The sequence below is a fragment of the Eleginops maclovinus genome, chromosome 6 (assembly GCF_036324505.1).
Source record: "Eleginops maclovinus isolate JMC-PN-2008 ecotype Puerto Natales chromosome 6, JC_Emac_rtc_rv5, whole genome shotgun sequence".
NCBI classification, from domain to species: domain Eukaryota; kingdom Metazoa; phylum Chordata; class Actinopteri; order Perciformes; family Eleginopidae; genus Eleginops; species Eleginops maclovinus.
The window spans coordinates 16,016,998-16,041,135 of NC_086354.1; the positions used below are offsets into that span (position 1 = coordinate 16,016,998).

At 38.1% G+C, this 24,138-nt stretch overlaps 1 protein-coding gene across 1 annotated transcript; it reads right to left on the minus strand.

Annotated features, from left to right (window-relative positions):
* Window positions 1-782: 782 nt before the first annotated feature.
* prkacbb (protein kinase, cAMP-dependent, catalytic, beta b) lies at window positions 783-10,587 on the minus strand. Its single transcript, XM_063885927.1, has 10 exons — window positions 10,233-10,587; window positions 6,511-6,572; window positions 6,300-6,428; window positions 5,949-6,047; window positions 5,779-5,861; window positions 5,483-5,609; window positions 5,263-5,358; window positions 5,027-5,149; window positions 4,350-4,514; window positions 783-2,259 (listed from the first exon to the last, which is right to left on the minus strand). The coding sequence occupies exons 1-10, from the start codon at window positions 10,276-10,278 to the stop codon at window positions 2,134-2,136; spliced, it is 1,056 nt and encodes a 351-aa protein (XP_063741997.1). The 5' UTR covers window positions 10,279-10,587; the 3' UTR covers window positions 783-2,133.
* Between the last annotated feature and the right edge of the window lie 13,551 nt (window positions 10,588-24,138).

Here is a 24,138-nt window from a genome sequence, read left to right on the forward strand (position 1 = left end):
GCAAAACAAAAGGCCCAAATTCCCAATGTTCTTCTCGCCATTAATAACCATACCTATCATATTAAAAACATAAATACATTACACTAATTTTGAACAATACAAATTCAACGTTTGTATACTTTAGTTTAATCTAGCATCAATACTGCATTATTTAGATATTGTACCAATAGTTTTAATTATACTATTCTTGCCTTTCAACCATAGACTGTATAACACACTTAACCCTCCCAGCATTATTACACGTGTTATGGTAGTATACATGTTTTAATTGATCTATTTTTACGAAATTCATTGTTATGTGTTAGCATAATAAATATATTTTAATATTGATTTTATTGACTTAATCTTCAATATCTACATTCTCAGTTTCTTGCCAGATGTTTGTGTACATTTCTACAGTTTGTTTTCTGCATAAATAAATATCTAGACAAGGGGGGTGCATCCCTTACATTTTCTGCATTCATTGTTTTACAAATATTGGAAAAACCTATTTTTTAGTAGCTGCTGTATACTGAAATAATCTATTTTCCCTCTTAATAAGTTGCTACCAAATTGCGAATATATGCACTGTGATGTGACTTTATTTCCAGGTATGCAAATGAAAAGTTGGTGTTTGCTCTCATTGGCTGACTCAAAATAAATGCTTATTGTTCCAGGGACCTACTATGTCTGGATATTGTGGTTGAATTGAGACATGGAAATACAATTTCTATGCAAGTGTTCAAGCAGATTGAATGACATCAGGGTCATTCTGACAATGCATGGGAGAGTATCACAACATCAACACTTTTAAAAATAAAATTTATTAGCATCTCTAATGTGTATAAATAAAAACATATATGAAACAATGTATATACGTATGATGTAATGAGATTAACAATAACAGGGTTACATGTGATACGAAGGAGCAGTCTTTATTTTAGCCAGTGTATTGTGAGGAAAACTGTACCTTGAAATCAAGCCTTCAAATATGCATACCTATAAGTTGCAAATCTACATTCTTTGATAAGAATGAAACAGAAATCTCTCCGGGGTTGTAACAGGGGAATATGGTGAATATGCAGTTTTGCATTTGTTTCTTAAGATTTTAAAACATCTTTGATTTAATACATTACAAATTCTGTACTTTTTTAAGGTTTCACTGACAATGTTGAGGCACAAAACCTCAACACTATTCACACCGACGCTCTCAACTTAACATTACACTCAATAAAAATCCTCAAAAGGATTTTACTTCACTCTTTTCCGTTTACCGAAGCCACATTGTTCCACAGACTCGTAACAAAGGTCTTTATACGCAGACCTGAAATCTAGGGACAATATGACTATAATGTTAGACACAGCGACAAAAGAATAGTTAAATACCAAATTACAAATCTTACATGTGACTAACAGATCCAAAAGGATCAAACAAACAACTGGACTTGCATTTGACCAATGTAACAAGGTTTGTCATTTCTGCGATGGCTTGCTGTGCCTGGGTCAGAATACCAAGAAGACAGTGAATGGATTCTTTCGTGGGAGCCTCAGGACTTGGCTCTCTAGGCAAAAAGCAAAGAAAGGAAAGGACCTCTCTTCTTGTCTCACCCAAAGTTGTCTATTTGGTCATGCTTTTAACACTCAACGTGTTCAAATGTCTTACAAAACTGACAGATATGCACATAGGACGAATGCTACCTCTGAAAGCTGGCCAGAATTTTATATGTGATTAGTAATAAACCATCAAACACACACCTCTGACAACTGGAGGGATAGCCTACAACCCAACTGTCACCATGTCAGTTACAATGTGTGGACTATTATTGGCCATTGTCTCGGGTTTTCCTCAAATTGAAGATCACATTTTAAAAGGAGATAACATCTTAACTGACTAACTGCTTCAAAGTAAAAAACAAAAATTGGTGGATAGGTACAAAAAAAAGAAAAGAAAAAGTGGTGTGTCTGCTTTAATACGCAGGTGTGTGTGACAGTGAGAGGTTATCGGCACCCAAGGATGATGGCGACCTCATTCAGCCATATGGAATGAAGGGACTATGTAGTAGATCTCAAAAACGATGGTCTCTGCTCCATCCCAAGTCTTTAGAAGAGTGCAAAGATCCCCTTATTTCCCTGATATATCCATGGTAATGCATCCTAAAACTCTGCAAACTCCTTCCCACATTTTTCCGTTACAGAAACGCGGATTTCCTCCTCCTCGTAGTCGTCGAAGTTGCTGGTGTCCCCTGGGCCTCTGCACTTTGGTATGAATGGAGCTTCCACCTGCGAGAACAAGAGCAATACATTTTAATAGCCAGAGGAAACGAGATCATTTATTTCTTAGAGGAAGGAGAGACTATCTTCCAAAGAAATCGTCAAAAATGTAAAGGAACATATCTTAAAACAATGAACCTTGTAGCATCAAACAGGCATCATTGAATGAAGTTAAAATACACCAAATTAAAGATTTAAGGGCTCTGTGTTCTTAAAAAAAAGCTTTTGTGAGAGAGTGAAACCTTCTTCCTTTACACTTCTACAGGGAAAGGATTAGGGAGAACTGGTCCAATATTTTTTTTACTTTCCAAAGGCACCATATTAGACCTACGTTCAGCCAGCGAACACAATATGCATGATTTGAGCTTTCCTCTTAAGTTATTTAAGTGAATAAAATAAAGCTTGAGTAACACCATATATTCCTTCAAAAGAGAAAGTCTCAATGTGTGCACCTACATTTCTAAATGATCGGGTCATCCCCTCTTGAGAGCAGGTTATTTTCCCACCTTTAAGTGTTGTCAGTTCACATGGTTATAAAACACTTCTGCCTTTGGATATGGTCAGAACACGCTTTTGTACAAAGTGGTTCATCTGAAGAATACCTCAGTTTTAGCAGGGAATAGATACAATCAAAGATTTGGTTTTGTATATGTCAGTAACCATTGACTTGATTGAAAACTATTACGTGATGTGTTTTTTCACCATGATTAACCATCAAAAGTAGATTTCTACCACCATTTCCACTGTTTATTGTTGTTTAGCTTCAGATATGTCCTTAAAACATTTCAACATATTTGTAAATTCACCAACACCTGATATAATCTCATTGCTTGACATTTGATCAATTGAAGTCCTTGCAGAGTATATGAAACAACATCAAGGCCTTACTGGGTGCAATTCTGTTCTACAATATACCATTTCATCAGCCTTTTCTCAGGTTAACCTCTTTAACCAATAACAGTAAAGTGCATATTCTTTGAGGCTAAAGCTGGACATGCCACAAACAAGGATCTTCAGTCAACTGTTTCTGAAAAGCAGTAAGTCCACCTCCATCGACTCCGTATTTACTAAACAGCAAGTGTTTGGCTGTCTGCGAATAGTCAATGAAGGTGGAAAGATACAGGAAGACTTGGCTTTAGCTGGGATTCAAAACGCAGATGGATGTGTTTGTGAGCAGGCCAAGCCACCTGAGGTCCTTTGCAAAGTGCAGGACTATAGAATGTTTTTGAAGCTCGGAATAACTCCAAATGTGTCATTACTAACCCTTAAACGTAACTTCATGGAGACATGAATTTAAATAATTATTTCTTGATAAATGTGCAGGTAACTAAATAAAAGAAAATGAATCTGATCACTTAATCGGTACAGATGTGACAATGTGAGCATTACTCATCTTTCTTTCATTAAAAAAAAAAAATGTACTGAGGGAAAAAAAGAGGAGTCCATGTCTTCCATTTCAGTAAATTAAATATTTTTGGTACCTATCTAGACTGAGTAATTATCAATCATCACATTGTGAAAACAAAAAAGTGAAAAGTGAAAACGGGCTTCAAAAAAAGCCTGCCATTGATACAGCAATATTTAGGATGCCAAATCTACCAAATAGTGGCTGTAAACATACATGACAGCTCAAGGTTAAATAAATGCTTTCCCGCCGCCACTAACTATTGTAAAGCACGGTGTAGTCACTAAACAGAGGGAAAGCATTAATAGTTTAAGCAGAAAAGTAGTATGACTGTATAATGAGTTAAGGTTAAACAGAATCAACAGATCCATTTAGTTCAGGCCTGAGCTTAATATCTACTTTGATTAATCAAAGAGCTCCATTATCATTGTCACCCTGCAAAATGCCATGTAGCTCACAGCCAGCAGAGTCACTTCCAAGTAAAAGAACAACAGCACTGGATTGATGAACTGTCCTCAGATAACTTCCCAGAAACAAAATGGTATAAAACAATAAAGTTGGAGCATTGTGGCAGGGAATTTTTGAACGAGCTAAAAAAAAAATCACTATCAACAAATCAATACCTAATTAACTTGTTTTTTTTTATAGAAGGACCAGTGTTTGGTGTGACCACAAAGTGTTTTTTGCTTCTTGCCTTTCTCTCGTAGATTGCGATCCAGTCTGTTGTGGCAAACCATTTGTGGCCTTTGATGTCGTTCACTCCGTTCTTCAGGTTGCCGTAGCGTTTGGTCAGATCCACCTGCAGCAGGTTTCTCAACAGGTCCTTCAAGTCGGAGCTGAAGTGGGATGGGAATCGTACCTAGAGAGAAGACGAAGAACGTTTTTTAAAACGTGTTTTTAACAGTTAAAAACAGAGATGGTTGAAACCAGACGGTTGTCAGATCATCAGTCTTGCCAGTCAAATCAACAGACATAATGTTTCTACCATGCATTCACAGAACCAGAGTGAGGTCCCAGACATACACACGCAACATGACGTCCCAGTGGAGGTTTATCAGGCATAAAGCTTGCAAAAAGTAACAACTGCAAGTCCAAAATAAGCCACAAAAACAAGGTTTTCACAAAAGGTCCTGATATTGGCGCAGTTTTTAAGAAAATGTAAATTATGTAATAACCAATGTTTTATTGTTAAACCTAGAGAACATCCAAATATAATATAAACATTCTCTTTAATAAAAATTACAAAATGTTTGTGTATGCTGTCAATTACAGTTTCTAGAAAGTCAGAAATCCAATTCAACGGGTTGGAAAATTGCACTTATCTCTAGAGGAAATCTGGGTTTTGTACATGAAATACAAACACCCGCTTACCTTTCCAGACACGATCTTCTCATAGATCTGAATAGGCTGATCTGCAAAGAATGGAGGGTATCCAGCTGCCATTTCATAGATGAGGACTCCGAGGGCCCACCAGTCCACGGCTTTGTTATAGCCCTAACAAGATGAGAGACAGATGTTGCTGTTACCTTATTGTGTGGAGAGCCTACATTGTTGGATCCGTCCATTTAAGATATCTGTAAAACTGTCTTTATATTTATACTCCATACTTTGCTGAGAATGATTTCTGGTGCCAGGTACTCTGGTGTCCCACACAACGTCCAGGTCCTGCCTTTTACCCGCTTGGCAAATCCAAAGTCTGTCACCTTCAAGGAGCATATAAACAATGCATGGGTAAAGTGTCAGCTTATAAGACCGAGCAGCTTTATGTTTTGATTTGTTGTTGTTGCTGTTGTTGTTGTTGTTGTTGTTGTTGTTGTTGTAGCTCACCTGAATGTAGCCGTGGTGGTCAATGAGAAGGTTCTCAGGTTTCAGATCTCTGTATATGAGATCTAGTGAATGGAGGTACTCAAATGTCAGCACTATCTGGGCGGCATAAAATCGAGCATGTGGTTCACTGCAGAGGAGGAGGAGAGAGGAGTGGTCACTTCTCGGTAGCAATCTCAAGAACTAATCAATGTACGTTATGACACACAGCAGAAAATAAAAGATGATATCAATGGTAAATTCAATTTTGTGACACTGTGTATTTATATTTAATGAGTTGATGACTGAAGAACACTCACCTGAACCTTCCGATTCGTCTCAGGTGTGAGAACATCTCGCCTCCGGGAACGTACTCCATCACCATGTACAAGTTGGAGTTGTCCTAAAACAAATAAAGAATACACTTGTGCCAGAACTACATAAGGAATTTCCGTTACTATAATAAATGAATATAAAAAACAAACTGTACCTTAAACGCATAATCGAGTCTGACGAGAAAGGGGAAGCTCACTGCCTGTAATATCCTCTTCTCGTTTAGTGTGTGTTCTATTTGCTTGAGTTTCACCACCTGACAGATAACAAGAGATAAGATGACCTTGTCGGGCAAAACTCACTTACACTAGCAAATAGCATGCAGTGAAAGCAGCTTTTAGTTTTCTATTTATTTATTTTACTTGTGTCCCTTACAAATCAACAAGAACACATTTCAATGTTATTTTAGGGTGATAAGAAGGTTTGTGTATTAAGTGTAAACTGCAAATGTAAACACGTTTATCTCGTGGAAAATGTTCCATGAGGCCTAACTCTTGCTTCCTCTGACCTTTTGCTTGTCCAGTATTTTCATGGCAAAGTATTGCTCTGTGCCTTTGTGTTTCACCAGCATGACTCTTCCAAATGAGCCAGTACCCAGGGTCTTTAATCTCTCAAAGTCATCTAGGCACGTTGTGCTCTGCGGGAATAAAGCAGTGTGTTAGCCTGTATGAACGCAGCTCAACAAAATGTTTGTTTAAATGTTTTTTCATTATTCTCACCTGTGCTGGGCATTCCCATTTCCGTAAGAAATCTTCTTTGGCTTTGGCTAGAAACTCTTTTACTACAAAATGAAATAGCACAGACAGATACAGTTAGCATACACTCGTCTAGTGAAACAAGCTGGATTATTGGCATCAAAACAAATTTGAGTTCAAGATTTAACTGGCAAAAATACCAAATGCTATCATACTAATAGGGGAAAGTAAAAACATGTCGGAAATGAAATTTAAACTGTAAATTAATGGAGAGAAACATGGGCAACGTCAACTCTCATCTGGATATACATTAGATGGGATGCTCAACACTTTGCTCTAAAGAGATATGACAAGACATAAACACAAGACAACAACATTCAAGACAAGTGATGCATGCCGAGACACTCAGTATATTCTGTTATTTAGTAGCCTTATTCTCAAGAGGAAGGGGGGAAAACAACACTTACAATTACAGGGTAAGGTTCTCTGAGCATCTTGTGAATAGATACATATTACAGTCTCGGGAAAGGCTATTAAACACAGCAAAAGAAATGGTAGGCAAAGACAAACCAATGTATGGAAAATCCAGATTGAGAGAATGAGGATAACAAAAACAAGGACTTATTATCAAAGCACACAATAAAAGCAAGCACAACTAGCAAGTAGTCAGAATGAAATGAAAGTCATTCTGCCATACTGGTCATCTTTGGGAGGAATGAGCATACCAAATGTCTCTATTGATCACCAAGGTTTTGCAGGAACAACCACCCACATGGATGAGATGATACGGAAGAGAAGACAGAGAGAAATATAGAGTTCATGTACACAACAACAAGTATAACACATCACCAAAACTGAAGATATGTAGTGAATAAAAGAGACAGGAATGAAAACAGAGTTGACAATCACCTGAGGAATTTAAACATAGACTGACAGTCTACTGCGGTATTTGAGGAACAGGTGTAACAAAATGGCATGAAGCTGAGACTCAGTCGTGCATATTAGTTCAGATGGACAAGATAACGCTGCATGCTAGAGAACAAACTACTGAAAACATAGATTAAGAAACAAAGATTTAAAAAGATTTCTGAAGTTTATAATGAGAGGTTTTATTCCGCTGCTTAATCTGACTAATTCTCTCCCGATAATCGTTTTTAAACTATGATGAATGCTTGGTGAAAAATAGAGTTGAATCAACAATATAGTTGAGATAAAAATGATCTGCAAATATTCTGGTGATAGATTACATTTTAAATAAAAAGAGAAAAACATTTCCTAGTTTTGTAGATAGTGAGGATCTGCTGCGTTTGTGTTTATGTAGAAATGAAACTACTATCAATACCACTGTACTATTATGCTATACTATTACTATACCATTAATACACAAACCTCATACTATCTATAAAAGGCAAAGATGATGTCCGACCAACCGTCCTCAAACCTCAAGATATTCTATGAATAATGATGTAAATCAGAGAAAAGCAGCAAATATTCACATTAAAGATGCTGTAAACATACATTTTTGGCATTTTGCATGAAACAGTTAATTAATTAAGTTAATTTATAAAAAACTACCCTGACTACAAACCTTTAACATGGTAGCTTTGGTTTAAACTGAAAGATTAAAGAAAATAACCTGAAGATTGCTTGAAATTGCAATGCAACAAAACAACATTCATGATGACTAAATATCCCCTATCCACTCACAGAAACTTTGAACAGTTTAATAATATAAGGGTATTTTTGTCCCAACAAACGTCTCTCCAACATTTAGTACCAAGGGAGACAAAATGGTCCGAAGCCAGCACAGTTGGCCATTGCTTCTTGACAGCAATGCCAAAATCCAGACAAGCATAACATGGTTCAGTTATGTCGGCCTGTTCTGTTACACAACAGAGTGAAACACAATACACGGGCACAGTGAAATAAAATAGGTGTCATGATGGCAGCTGTTTAATCTCCCTGTGCAAGCGTGACTGCCTTGGTGCTGCTCCAACTACTGGCAGCTATATACAGTAAACACAGGTACTCCAGTGTATATATACAACTCTGTAGGCACCCAGGTCGTCCTGTCAGAGCGACTACGCACCAGACAAATCTGCAGCTCAGGGCACACTGTCAGCTTAAACGGGTTTAACAGTTAGCCCCAGCGCAGGATCTAGGGATCATAGTTACACTCAAAAGATATGCGTGGCACAATGAGAACTATTGCTGATCTGATCATCTCTTGTGTGCATGTCTCTGGCTGGCACTGTTCACCGTGCCTGCCTGTTCTTTCTCAACAGGTCAATAAATCTCAGGGAAGGTATTTCACTGCATCATAAAGTGACGCTACTTTAAACAAACTAATCGTGTAACTGAACAGACAGTACTCTGCATGGATTTCAGATAATACATTTAAATGAAAGTAGTTTCATTGTGACTGATTTCACCCACAGCTTTTATTTCACAGCCAGGTATAGGGAAACATTTGTGATTTATCAATGATGACCAGCTGCACACATCAAAGTATACCAGCACAAAGTAACACTGTTCCTAGGCCCAGTTACGTCAAACCTTTCAAAGCTTGTAATACCCCTTATCCTCTGACGAAGGTCTGATGACAAGCCGCTCCAGTCAATGACGAGCTCAATGAGAGAAGTCAGCCTTGATGGACCTCTACCACGGCAAGATTAGAAAAGGGGCTCTAAATAATCACAAGTGCCACAATACAAGTGTTTTTGTCTGAGCGGGTGTGCATATGCTGGGAAGACACTAGTTGGTCCCAGTTTTATGAATGGAAAGAGCACATTTGTCATTTCTTCACCATATTTGGTCAGGGTGCTGTGCAGTAAGAAAGCTTTGTTTATGTAGCCAAGAATAAGATGTGGCAGAGAAGACAGAGGCAAAAACAATCCCACACTGCCTTTAAGTGAAATGTATTGGTTATTTATAACAATAAGTCCTTTGTGGTTAAATGCTGCAGATTTAACACCATCTGTGCAAAGTTTCTGTCTGATACAGCTAGCTTTGCTCACAAAAGCTGCACCTAAACATACAGTAAGACTCACATACTGATTTGTATTAAGTTAAAGAGGGGATGATGAGATGTTGCTAATTTAGAGACGTTTAGTCAAAGGATTTAGACAGTAAGAGACAAAACACGCCACGGCTAACTGTGTATGTGTGCAGGCCTGAACAGCTACGACCATCAAGAGGCAATGAAATGACAGGGGCCTTCTGAGGGCTAATCCCCCTCCTCACAGCTAAAGTTAGCAGGCTAGCTGGTCATCAAACTGGATTTTTCTTGTGCTCCAGTTGGCATGCAAACAACCTTTTTAACGCGTGAAATCATCAATAAGGGGAATCTATCGATAAGCATTACTTTCACGGCTCTGTCACAGGCTTTAATGGGATGTTAACACTGTCAACGCTCCCTGTGCTTCCCCACCCCCTTGCAGCCAAGAAAAACCACAACATCCACGGGGTCTTAATGCTAACAGCTAACTCAGCTAGGGCCTTTTTTACTCATGTAACGTGCAAAAATCACACACAAAAATGCCCTGCTTTGACAATTATCGACACGTAAAAAGGGCGAGTGTTTTGCAGCGCTGGTGGGATAACAGTGCGGGGGATGACCGACGCACGGCCCTCCCCTGCTTTTAACGTTACTGTACCACAGTTTCAGTGTAATAACAGGCTAGCTAACGTTATTGAGGAATGTTCATAAATGTAACATACAACACAGTTAAAGCCTATAAACTCACCGCTCTCCAGCTCGTTGCCCTTCTTGGCGGTGGCAGCGTTCCCCATGGTGTGGAAGACACGGCGGTCGCTCCGACTGAGAGGAGATGGCGGTGGCTAGCTAACCCTTCTTCCCTACAGTTGATATCCCCCTTTAAAAAAATAGGGGGAAAACCCAAACCGATGTAAATGTTAAGTAGGTTCAAACGTAAGGAAATACAGTTTAGTATCCTTTCCAGCGACCCCCCCTCTGTCTCTCCCTCTCCTTCTTCCCTTGGACAGATTTCTGCTCTTGCAGGTTCAGGAGTGTGGTTGACATGAAGCTAGCGGTCACTTGTGTCTCTCAGCTGCTCCCCCCCTAACCCGCAACACTCAGCTGCATTCACGGTACACTGAGAGATGTATGTGTCAAGATACCAAAACTTGTCTTGCTTCCGCAGTTTTGGGGCATCATGATTGCATTTACTGATATGAATGGTGAGTTACACCTTTGCGTGACTTCCCTACAGGGTAATTATTACTTAGACGGTTACTTTTTTTAATTTGAATTGTTTAGGCTTATCCAGCTGTTAATGATTCAAAGGCTCCTTCAGTAGTGTTCATAGGGGAACAATAGACTGTGACTAAAAGCTATGCAGTGGTTAAAGAAGTTAATCAGCTTTGATAACACTTCAATGCATCAATAATTATAATCAAAACACAAAATATATATTATTTTGGAATTGACCAATCTGCAGAGTGAGTTCTTCTACTGTTGGTACTTAGTATATTTTGATGCTAATACTTTTGTACTTTTACTTGAGTAACATTTTAATTGCAGGACATCTACTTGTATCAGAGTATTCCGACACTCAAGATCTGAGTACTTCTCATGCCTCTGAAAATAGCAGTAGTGTATGTGCATTTACTCAAGAGTTAAGTAAAATTTTGAGATACTTTTACTCCACTATATTAATTTATTACCTTTAGTTACTTATCAAATTTTGATTAATGAATTGGAAATATATTCAACACTTACATAAAACTTTGGTCTTACCTGTAGTAACATTCACAAGCTACCATGCAGCATACAAAGCAATTAAAACATAGCTGCACCTTTACCAGCTTAGATAAAGATATTAATCCATCAATAATATTATTTTCATTGCAGGACTTTTACTTGTATTGGAGTATTTGGTATTGCTACTGTTATCTAGTCCTGTCATCATCAAGACATCATAATCTTCCTCATTTAGAAGTACAAAAGAATAAGTGTCAAAATATGCTTTAATTGAGTAACCGTATATATTGTATTATTTGATTATTATAGGTGAGGTGTTCATAGGTTCATCACTTTAATGGTGCATTTGCTAGAATTGAAGCTCAGTTTGTACATTCTGTATTAATACACTTACACTTCATATGTCAATAGTAAGTAAAGTTATCAATAACATTTAGTTTAGTATGAAGTACTTTATTTCCCTCCAAAATGTAGTCAAGAAAAATAAGTTTAAAGTATTATAATATATAATAATATTTTAGTATTGTTGAGGCATGTCGTTTTATATTTTTCCTTCAAACTTTAATCCCATTAAAAGAACACTTTTCTATTAGCTGCACATATACTTTGATTATGTGCATTACTGAGTTGCAATTTTATTTATTTATATCTGAAAGCAAGAAGGACTTAAAATATAAATAGAATTTATTTTAAGAGAACCTATTAAAACTAAATAAATAATAAACCCCGGCACAAATTTAAATGTACGGCCAGGAACAGTGAGGGAAGAAGTCAAATCAATTTGATTTAAATAGCCCAAAAATATAAATCAGATGTGCACAGATTATAAAAGTAAAAGTAAACCGACAACAAAACCCAAACTCCATTTCAAGGAAAACTTCTGCACAAAAGTGTAACATGATTAATTTGATTTTTGTGGTAAAGTTTCAGTCTGAAGTTTTTGTAGAAAAAAATAATGTTTAATGCTAAACACTCTTACACTTCTCTTTGAAAAAACAAAAAATATTTAGATAAATAGTATTTTAAAACAATCCAAGACAAAAAATAGGCCATATTTTATGGAGAATAAATTCAATCAATTGTATTATATCCCAAAATAACTACTTACAAATCTGCTTTTGAAAGAAAAGAAAATAGCCCTTCCTATAGTAAAACTAATAACACAACATTGTAAAACCTTTTCAAATAAAAGCTATAAAATGTGTGAATGGGCCAAAGGCAAATATTGTGTTTTCATTTTCAAGGTAAATGGCAAGAATCTTAGCCGCATGATCAAAATGTTCTTCATTGATAGGCACAGTTACAACACTCCTCCTTTCACTAGTATTAGCTTTCTCAGGGTATGAACTTATTTAAATGCATGCATCCAAAATTACCTAACTGCATTTGCAACATAATGTAATTACTTGAACCTGCAGCAGACTAAATGGCAGCAATAAACAGACAACAATGAGCATTTCAGGTAAAGCTGTTGTTTTGAAGTGGTTACCAATGTAATGCAATTTTAAAGCATTTGTTCTTTCATTTAATTTTTGCATTTTATGCTACTTCTTCTGCCCTTATGATGCATGAAGTATCACAGCTATGCTGCAAGCTAAACCCATTAAAGATTTAAGGCAGCAGTTGGCAGCATCTTATGAAAGTATTGGATAAAAAACATGAAATTCAAAGATAATTATAACAAATCAGAGACCAGCGATATAAAATAAATGCAATAGTTAGTCCGAAGTGAATACATTATATAGACAAAAGAATTTGGACACTTACAAATTACAACCAAATGCCAAATTCTTAGGCATTATGAAGTTGGTCCCCCCTTTGCAGCTGTAAAAGCTTCCACTCTTCTGGGAAAGCTTTCTACAAGATTTTGGAGTGGGTCTGTGGGAATTTTTGCCCATTCATCCAGAAGAGAATTTGTGAGGTCAGACACTGATGTTGGACGAGAGGGCCTGGCTCGCAATCTCTGTTCTAGTTCATCCCAAAGGTGTTCAATGGGGTTGAGGGCCAGTCAAGTTTTTCCACACAAAACTCATCCAACCATGCCTTTATGGAGCTTGCTTTGTGCAACGGGGCATAGTCATACTCGAACAGAAAGGGCCTTCCTGATATACATGAGTACAGAATAGTAATTAAAAAGAGTAAAATAGCAACATAACATAATCATGACCGACAGGAACAGTTAGTAGAACGATGTTGCTAATTTTACAGATCGAAGTCCTATGTTGCCAAGCTTATTATTCTCTTATCACAATCCATTCAGAGCACTTTTCAAAGTATTTTCTGTTCTCAGCACCATCTGTTTACTCGTGTGGTTCCCTGGGTCAATATGTTGGAATCACCCACCTACAGCTTGCATCTTATTGATGTTATACTTCCTGAGACCTAAATGTTCCAATTTGCAGGCAAGACAGTTGTTAAACATTTATATCCCCACTTTGGCTGAACTGATTTAAATGACTAAATAAGACTAGACCAACTCAAGCAGAAGAGCAACAGAACAGCTTTCAGAGGACAGAGATAAACAGTGATAAATGATAGTTTAACATTCTGAAATGGGTCATTCTGCCTGAGAAGTATTTATAATTTTGATGCATTTAGTAAACGTTCATAACATTATTTATATACTTCTACTTGTGCACATATTTGAATGCACAACTTTTATTTTAGTATTTTAAAGACCACTGGAGTTTTCGTTACTGCTTCATTATTTCAGCCCAGTGTGGTTAAGACCAACAGCAAGTCTATAAATGCTAGGATAACCAGGGGGTATAGGCTTAAGTGCTCAGGAGACACAGGGTAATATAGGGTGAAGGTTACTATAGCGTTGGTGGTTTGCATTGAAACTGTCTCTGCTCAGCCCTACACAGATACCATACGTCTAATCATCATCAGCATGTGGGATGGGATACACACGCAGCCAGCTGTCATATTTTGATAAGGTGTCTGAAGATGTGTGTTTCCTGTTTGTTTGCAGGCTTGCATAGGGTGATCAGTCATTACACTGTTCCTCAGGATTATTTGTTCAACCAACAAGCAAACCTTAATAGATTTACAATAATATAGAGCAGAAAGTCCTATTATTACTACTATTGCTAAAAGATGAGATAAATTAGTAAATGATTATCAAAATAGCTGCAGATCAACTATTATAATAAGCTCTATAGTTTTTGATAGGTTTAATCTTTAGATATGTTGCCCCACAAACCAAATTGATGGTGTTATATGTTTATTTTAAAAAAGTTTCTCTAACAAATATATATTCCAAACACTCCAACTAATGTCATTTATGTGGTGTCTATTTATAATAGAACAACAATTACTCTTACTCCACTTAACTTTTGACTCCATTACAGCTAGTTATTGGTTGTATAGATTAAGACTCTACATGTAATGACTTATACATTGAATTGTTACAGATACAATTAATTTATACACTTCCAAGCAAAATAAACTCATTGGAATAGTAGGAGTGGTATTTTACTTTATATGTAACAGGATCTGAGTTCTTTCACCACTGGAGATGGTTTCTGGGTCGAACAGTCTGCTCTCTTAAATTGTGTCGAAATTCTACATTTGTACACCAGAGGGCAGCAGAACTCTGTTACATAATCTGTGACGAAAGCCTGTGCCAGTTTTGTGCTCGGTGATGTTTTTGCCTTGACCACAGTCACAGGGCTTGATTCAATTACTTGGTTTAAATTAATTGTGGTCACTGTTTCATTCTGTGTTCCCTAATTATATTGCAATGGGCTGATGCAAGTCTGCTGGTTGTCTACTGTGTGAATGAGTGACTTAGATCTACGCACGGGGCTTTCCGTTTTGAGAGAAACATGTGAGGGTAATAAACATGTGGTAGCCTATGTCTCATAGTTTAAAAAAAAATGAAGGTTTTTTATGTATCTATTGTTTCCAGAGTTTTTCCAACTCATCAAAAAGTACAGTGCTTCATGTTGTTTCTCACAGGAAACGTGCTTTACTGTAAATAGAATGGTTATTGAATGTGACGCTCATCTGTTTTCACTCTTTTATCTCCTCGTTTATCCTTTCTTTCCCTTTTCTTCCCAAACAAACAGCATGTCATATTCATCCCAACTGACCAGCTGCTCTCCATATTGGCTTTCTCATGTTCTTTGCAAACATACTCGGCCGAGCTTCAAAGGGAATGACTTATGCCTTAAATGAATGAATGAAAAGCCATATATTTCCTGTTTGGAGCTTTCCTGTCTGTTTATAGCTTTACCGTGCAGTGTTATTTCAGCTTGACATGTACATCTAGTTTTAACAACACAAACAAAATTAATTATGTCTCTGTTTTGCTGTTACCAAACATCTATGTCCTCTTGTTTACAAAGATGGTTTGGGAAAACAGATCATAACTCAAACACTATTATAAGCCTCTATTTGTCCATGCAATTGAAATATTGGGTACAGTGGTGTATTTCAGACACACCCTGCTACACATTCACACAGGAGCAGCCTAGTGCAACCACAGATTTCCTCTGCTGGCTACAGACCAACTCCACTCCAGTGGTTGGGGCTTGAGTGCCTTCATCCACAGCACATCAACTGAATTTATAGGTAGTGGGGTGTGTGATATTTGCAGCTCTCCAGCTTCTGGTTGTCACATGATCCCTACATTTCCTTCCTCTTGCTGGGATTTAAACCAACAACATTGCAGTGGCAAGCTTACTTCTATCATTTTAAGATTACCAAGACCTGGAGAGTACAATTATTTGACTCATTCTGCTTTATGATATGTCATTTTCTGGCATATGGGGGGATGTGCGATGTATGGTGGTGTTGACACTGCATGTTTGAAGACGTTAATTGCTAAATATGATTTATTGAAGCTGTGTCGAAAAAAGAGAAAACTATGTCTTAATTAGTGTTGCATCTAATGAGTATGTTCATTATCGACTAATATGCCAATTAAATGTCTGGATCTACCAAGGAATCGTTTGGTCTATAACATGCTGAAAAACAGGGAAAAAATCTATTATAGTTTCTCAAAGTGCAAGGTGATGTTTTAATGATTTAAATGTCCAAAGAAAATCCAAAGATATTCAGTTTTAATAAACTGAAAAAATCAGGGCATTTTCATATTAAAAACTGAATTTCCTGACATTTTTGCATAAAAAAAGTGTGTGGTTATTTAAAAATGACTTATCGTTGCAGCTCTAGTGTAGTTCTAGTTTATAAGCTAAAGAAAGGTTACAGGCAGAGATGAGCTGGTTATCTCCTCCTTATCAGTCACCAGCTCCCATTAGGATGTTGCATGTGGTTCCAGGACATTACCCATTTCCTCCTCTGTATATCAAAGCCTCTAGGTCCCCTCCCCTCCCACAGCCTAATTCACTCCAGATGAGCACAATGGGACATTTGATTTAGTGTGCAAAGACACATGTATACAGCTGTGTCAGCATGCCTCAAACAGCTGGCGTAGAGCTAAAGCACAACTTTTAATCATGCATTTGTTTATGTAATTAAGCACCAAGGACTGTGGTTGTGTTGTCCTCAGCTGCAGACCGATCAGATATTTCAGTGTGATGTAGGTCCTGTCTTTGTTGTAATGCATACCGCTAGTGAATGTTCATGGTTTAATGACATGCAGGTGATACAAATCATGTGCAAACTGCAGAAGGTCTTCCAAGTGTGTGTCAAAATGCATGACGGCTCTCACAGTGAATACATTTCTACTGAATATGTACATTGGATCCCAGACAAGAGGCTCAAATGACCTGCTGCAAAGGCCTGAGTCTGAATTTGTAACTAACATGTAGTAAATGTTTTATTGGCTTTATTATGATGTTCAAAACTGGAGACAGCAAAGGGAATAAAACATGAGCTACAAGTATAAAGAACATGTCTTATTCCCACTTCCTATTTTTCTTATACAGCCATCAAGTATTGATGCTTGTATTTGCAGCTCAGTGCCCCCTTCCTGTGGCAGCTCCAAGCAGGGTGAGCTCTGGGCATCAAAAGGTATCATATATGTCCAGTAAGCCTGTCTGGGAATGTTGATCTGAAAACCATAAGATGTCTCTAGTCACTGAACAAGTTCTGTTTTATAGTTTCATGAGGGCAATATCTACGTTTTTATTCTTTGGCATCCTCAGCGATGTACTACAACATACATGTATGTAATTTCACAACCACAAGATAATGTATTCTTACCGGCAGAGGATGGTCTCAAAGTGCTCAGACAGTAAAACAGGATGCTAATTTGGGATAGAAGCACAATATCCCTTTGAAGTTTTGCTTTAGTGTTAGTGCTCAGAAATTCTGCTGCCTAAAAAACTGCACATAGCAGCTTCTCTCTAGTACACTGTTTAGTTGCTGAAGGGTAGGTAATGTAGCATTTGATTAAGAGTGAGGCTGATTCATTAACCAAGCAGGCCATGCTTGAGGAGTCTAAGTGCAAAGTAAAAAAGTGGCCCAAGTCACTTTGCCAGAGTCATACTTGTATTTCCCATTTCAAAGAAATGTATTGTTGACTTCCTCGACAGACTGAATCATGTGTTTTTTACGGCGTATGTGGGTTCCTTCAGAACATTTCTCTCCAGTTTTTATACAAAGATAAGGTGACTCATGTTTTCTGAAAAGGGGTGAAAATCTTGGCCAGGGCAGTGCAGTAACAGAGAAACCCAGTCAGTGTCTTTTCCACTGCAGTGTTTCAGAGATGGCAGAGATTATGGGAGGATAACACTGCACAACATGGCCGCCCCAAACCAGATCAAAGCAAAGACAATCAAAGCCAGAGTGAAAGCTACAGCAGTAAGCTCTTTTAAATGTCTGTCTCCCCCGCCCCAACTGAGCAAGAGAGTTACCCTCAACTCAACTGTTTCCATTCCCAATCTTTCCACTTCTGGGATCGACATAAGCCCATACTGCGGATACTGGACAGTGAGAAGGCCAGACATAAATCCTTCAAAGCAATGTAAACAGCAAAGTAAATGACCTATGATAATATTAAACCTGAACCGTCTTGCTATAAAGCCTGTGTAATGCTAGCGCTGATAAGACATGACACTGGTCATAATCATTTATGGCGCTGGGTTGAGGCTATATAATATCATCATGACAAACGACTTGTCATGATTAATGGTTAGTTTTACATGAAAGGGTGTAACCACAGGCAAAGCATACTCAAAGTTTCGACCCACTTTCTCACATAGATTATAATGCAGACTGTGGAAATCGAATGACACCTCCCAATACATCTCAGGAGTCAAGCCTCCTTGACTTTTCAGCCTTTGACCTTTGACCCCCTTGACTAGTGCCCACATGTTTTTAGATTGATGAATGCATTTTTTCTACCTCCCAGACAGCTTCTGGTTTCAGTTCACTTTGTATGGTATGAAAATCCGCATCAGAGACTTGCTAGAAAAAGGTAATCCATCATAATGGACGTGTTGTCATATTCATACTTAGTCAAGGTTATGTTAATGACTGCATGGTAATGCACTTGGCTTGGATTATTTTCAGAATGTTTTCAGGTGCTGAGAAAGTCAAGAATTGCTTGAACGTTGTAATGCACAAACCTACCAAATTCATATTGAAATGAATTAAGCTTACTTTAAACTTGTTTACATTTTGAGCATGTAAGCAGGGGTTCTCCAACCGGTGTCCTTGGACCTTTTGGGGGTTTTTGGGCGCATTTATGTTTGGGCCACTGACTAGACCTTTTTGCATGATCAGTTCCAAAAACCAATGTTTGTTTTCAAAAAATTTAAATAACGGGGCATGATAATGCAACACATTTGAGAATACTTACATATCGTAAAATATGATTGAAAAAAAACAGACTTAAGGAAAAAAATTCAAAGCTGCTCCGAATGTGCTGGAAGCCATCCCTTGTCTATGGTGACCGTGATTCGCTAATGGAAATTGAGTTGAGTAACAACTTACCTCACTTATAATTCATTTCGAACACTCTTTGCTGGTCAAATTGACCAATTTTTTTAAGGAATTTCACTCCATAGTGAGTTTTTGAGATTGGTTGTTTTTACAGCAAAAATTTGTTGACATAAGTAAATAGTTTGTATATATCTAGGGTTCATTGGTCTTTTGTAGTTGAGTAAAATATTGTAGAAGTGGAGACAGCTCCAAGACAAATCAGGCTTTCTAAGGACAGAGGGACATAGCAAATTTGCTTAGCTTGACAGGTCCGCCCAGCACTTGAATGACCACAAAAATAAATCAAGAGGAATCACCTATGTTTTTGTATGGATTCAAGTGACACAACAATTCAGGAGAATGGTAAAAACTGTGTTTGTATTGCTCAACAATTCTCTGTAATGAAGTTAAACGTCGAAATCATTAGGCGGGGGCTTTGAACGCATTCATGTTACTTGAAAGGCCAAACCCGTTGAGTAACACTGCAACAGTTGTTGCGTTGATTTCAAGAGAGGACAGGCAGGCACCCCCAGGGAAGGTTACAAAAATAAATGTTCAAAACGCGACGGAAAACCTGTATCTTAGCTCTCATGATTGCAAAAACAACAAGCGCCCATACCATTCAGACAGCTTTTTGTGGGAGCAGCCATAAATATGTGAGAGCGATGGAAGGGGAAGAACTGTCCATAACACCATTATTAAAACAAATGTTTTGTTGTTTGACAATACTCCGCTATCTTGGGGTAATGGCAAATAATGTCAAGCCCGCTGATGGCAAATACTTTGACAGTTTGTTATTCCTTCAAGTCACATATGAAGATGTTACTTTAAAATGAACCAACTGCTTTTTGTCGTCCGAAGTATTTAGACTTGTGAAAAGGAAATTTCATTTTGTGAAGATCCCCTCCGGGCGGATTCCTATTTTTTTGTTCCCTTTTTAAAGCCCTCTTGGACATAGTTTTTTCCTAGCCAATTTTCTTTTAGCAATGATTAAATGCGACGCATTATGCTCGATGGTGTCCCGAGAAATTTTGGAGCACAGGTATGGGTCTGTTTGACGCATGAAAAGGAGGGTGGCCTTCGGGGGTTTAAATTTGGGAACAGTTTGATTCATTAGAACTCTTGCTCTCCAGTAGTTTCAGTGTTGATCATGGTGGTTTTGTCGTTGTCAGACGGTTTCATAAACAACGCATTGAACACGCTGTTTTTCATCCTATGCCATGACTTGGGAAGTGAACACAGCTCTCTCCTTTATCATTCAGAGGTGCGTTGGCTGTCTCGCGGCGCTGTGCTCGCCCGTGTGTTTGAACTACGCGGAGCTATCTACGAGTTCTTGTGCGAGAAGCATTCTGATCTGGCTTCCAATTTCAACGATAGTTACTGGTTAACTAAGCTGGCGTAGGCCTACCTCACAGATGTTTTTGCAGAGCTGAACAAGTTGAACAGCTCCATGCAAGGGAGAGATGCAAACGTCATGCAGCTCTACGAGAAGCTCGACGCATTTGTGAAAAAAATGTCAAAGTGGATCGAACGAGTGGAGAGCAATAACTTGGCGATGTTTCCTTCAGTTGAGGAATACCCTGACAGCACTGACATCAACGACACTATATGTGAGCATTTGAGGAAGCTTGTGCGTCAATTCGCAAAGTACTTCACTGATTCGGAAGAGTGGCGCCGTGACAGCAAGTGGATCCTGCTCCCATTCAGTGACGATGCATCAGTAGGGTCAAGTCTGACGGCTGTGGAAGAGGATAAGCTGATTGAGATGTCCACAGACTCTGTCAGGAGGCATATGTACGACACACAGCCCCTTGTTAAATTCTGGATAAGTTGCCAGACAGAATTTCCACAGCTTGCTGCAAAAGCAATGAGGTGTCTTTTGCCCTTTCCAACCACATACCTGTGTGAGAGTGGTTTTTCTACACTGGCGTACTTAAAGAATAAGTACAGGGCTAGGCTTGATCCAGAGAATGACATGAGACTGTCTCTGTCTACCATTTCGCCACGAATAGACAGGCTGTGTGGACTTCACCACGCCCAGATATCACACTGACAGGTAGGCCTAATTCTCCCATGTTTTCACTGTTACGACCCTGGCGGGTTTAGGCCCCGCCCTGTGTTAATGGTAAGCCTGTTCTCTCTCCCTGCTTTTCTCAATCTCTCTCTGCTTTTCTCAATCTCTCTGTCTCTACAGCAGGTGATTGGTGACAGGTCTGTCCTGGCTGGGTTATAAAAGCCCTGACCAGCCAGCAGTTGAGGCTGCCTTGGTCTTCATTTGTTGGATTTTGGTTCTCCGGTGTTGTTGGATTTTTGTTCTCCGTTGTTGTTTTGTCACACACCTAGACTGACTTTGCATGACATTTTTAGTTACTTTTCCCAATACTGAATTGCACAACACTTTATTATTCTTTATTCTTTCTTTAAAATAATCTTTAATTTAATTTAATTTAATAAATCTACTTTTATTATTATAAAATCTGCGTGGCCTCTCTTTCATGTTTCATGCATTGAGCTATGCATGTAACACCAAATACACACGCGCACGCGCAGGCACATCAGTGGGCCGCGGATTGCTTTCTAGTCCGAATGGTGGTCCCTGGGACAAAACCAGTTGAAAACCCCTGATGTAAGGTGTACAATCCAACTCTAAAGCTTGTAACTTGTAGACATTTTTGGTGCATTGTTTTGGATAGTCAGTATTAATTGTTGAGTCTCACTGCCCTTATGTACTCTGTACTCAATAGCAGCTGTTTACAGCTAAAACACAAAAACACTTGAGTGATTTCAAAATTAAATAACAGGGACATGATGAAATGGAAAAGCAATTTGAGAACCTATTAATCTACAAATCAAAATATGAACTGTGAAAAAAACAGAGCTTAGAGGCCATTAAAAAATTGAACTCAAATGTTTCTCGTCTCTCGAAACTGCTGTTGGAAGCCATCATTGCTCTGTGGTGACATGATTTATAAGTGGGAAATTGTTTGAGTAACAACATTACAAACAAACTGGTATAATCTCAATACTGAACACCTACTGTATCTGTCCCCTGGTCATACATTAACCAAGGTTTTTTATATTTTCAGGATAAATTACACTCCATATGTGCATGTCCACTGGTTTTTTGAGACGTTGCAAAAAATGTTGTTTGTACAGTTAAAAAGTTTCGATAGTGTAAAACCACTACAAAGCTAATTAAGTAGTTTATTGATCCCCTCAGGGTTATTTGTCTTTTGTATTGTAGTTATACTAACTATTTAGTAGAAGTGTGTAGCCACAGCTCCAAGGAACTAAATAACTTACTAAGGACTGAGTGTGTTTATATTAGCAACTTTTTTGTCTTTTATGCTTGAATCAGAAAGTCCCCCCAGCACTTGAATGCACCACCCAAAGTAAACTTCAGAGGAATCAATAATTTTAGTTGTATCGCGCAGCAAGGTTACCCTTAACTCAATAATTCATGATGAATGTGTAAAAAAAACATGGGGTGTAATAAAAGAACTATCTGAGGGCCTCAGACTGAGGCACGTTTCAAATCTCTGCAAATGAATTTAAAATCGAATTGATCAATCTAAAAAGGCTGAGGTGTGCTTTGACAAATGTTTGGCAATATAAACAATTTATACTAAATGGGAAAAGGTGGAAAAACACAGGTACGTTTCCGCAGTAACATCTGCAGAGTCTGCCTCTAACTGCTTGTGTGATCTAGCTTCAAAGATGGAGGTGACAGAGGGACCGAGGCACCTCCCAGGGACAGGTCTACATCAGGGAGCATGGATCAAATGTTCCAACAGGACCTGCGGCGTTCGGGGACAAACCTGTATCAATTAAAAGCATCGTAATGATTACGACCGAGATCAAACAACCAACCTGTCACCGCTTCTCAATTCTAACGACAGCTGCTTGTGGAGTGCCTATAAAGTCTGTGAGACCCGCGATGAGGCGAAGCAAACAATCACGTCCAGGAATTGTTTTACCTTGCATTATTGTAAAACAAATCTTTGATAGTTTTGACATTATGTACTGCCTTGCTATCTGTGCTAATGTAGCTAAAGCTAATGTTAACGCAGCTAACAAGCATTATGCTTTTGGATGTTTGTATGACTTCCATTCATGTCAACATTTTGAAGTTTTTTGTACTTAATATGAACCACTAACTGCTTTGTAACGTCCTGATAGCACTTGTATTTATAAAGTTGTATTGTAAAAAAGGGAAATGTATCTCATTTTGATAATGTTTTATCAATCTGGGCGGAGTTCCTTTTATTTTTTTGTTCCCTCCCTTTGGTTTACAAAAGCTTTCAGTCTTGGTGACTCATCACAGTATTTTTCCTATCCTAGGATATCTTTTACCAAATTGAATTAAAAATAGCTGACAGCACTTCATGTTGATGGTGTCACTAGAAATTCTATGGTATCACAGGTTAAGTGGTTTGTTGGCTGGTTTGTGTTAAAGTTTACAGAGATATGTTACATTGAAAATGACTGAATGGAAGATAGACTCTTATCAGGTTAATCTTGGGAACGTTTTTGACTCACTTATAACTCTGTGTTCTCAGTAGTTTCAGATGCTGCTTGTTATCTTCATCATGGCTTTTGTATTACTTCAACTATAAGTTTAATCAATAATGTTTCTGCATTTGTGACAGTTTAGTTTATAACTTTTGCATTGTATTGTTTTCCCATGTCTTTTTGGCATCGGCACAGCACAATAGGGTTGTGTGTTTCAAGAAAATAAAACGACTGCTGCCCCTGCTCTAAATATTTAGGCTTCGCAAAACTGCAGTTCCTGCACTGTGTCTACTTTAATACGATGTGACTGTGTCTGGATTTAAACTTCATTCACATTATTACAGTTTTTAAATACCTCATTTTGCCTTGGACATGAGTGGCAGTTTTGGCCCTAGGTAGCAGTGTTCAGAAGGGAATGAGGTTGTTAAATAGCTAAAAATCAGAGCTAAGGAGTCCTCTCAGGATTCTCACATATGCTGCTCAAGACATTGTCGATTCCAGGAGCACTTTCTGATCTTTCC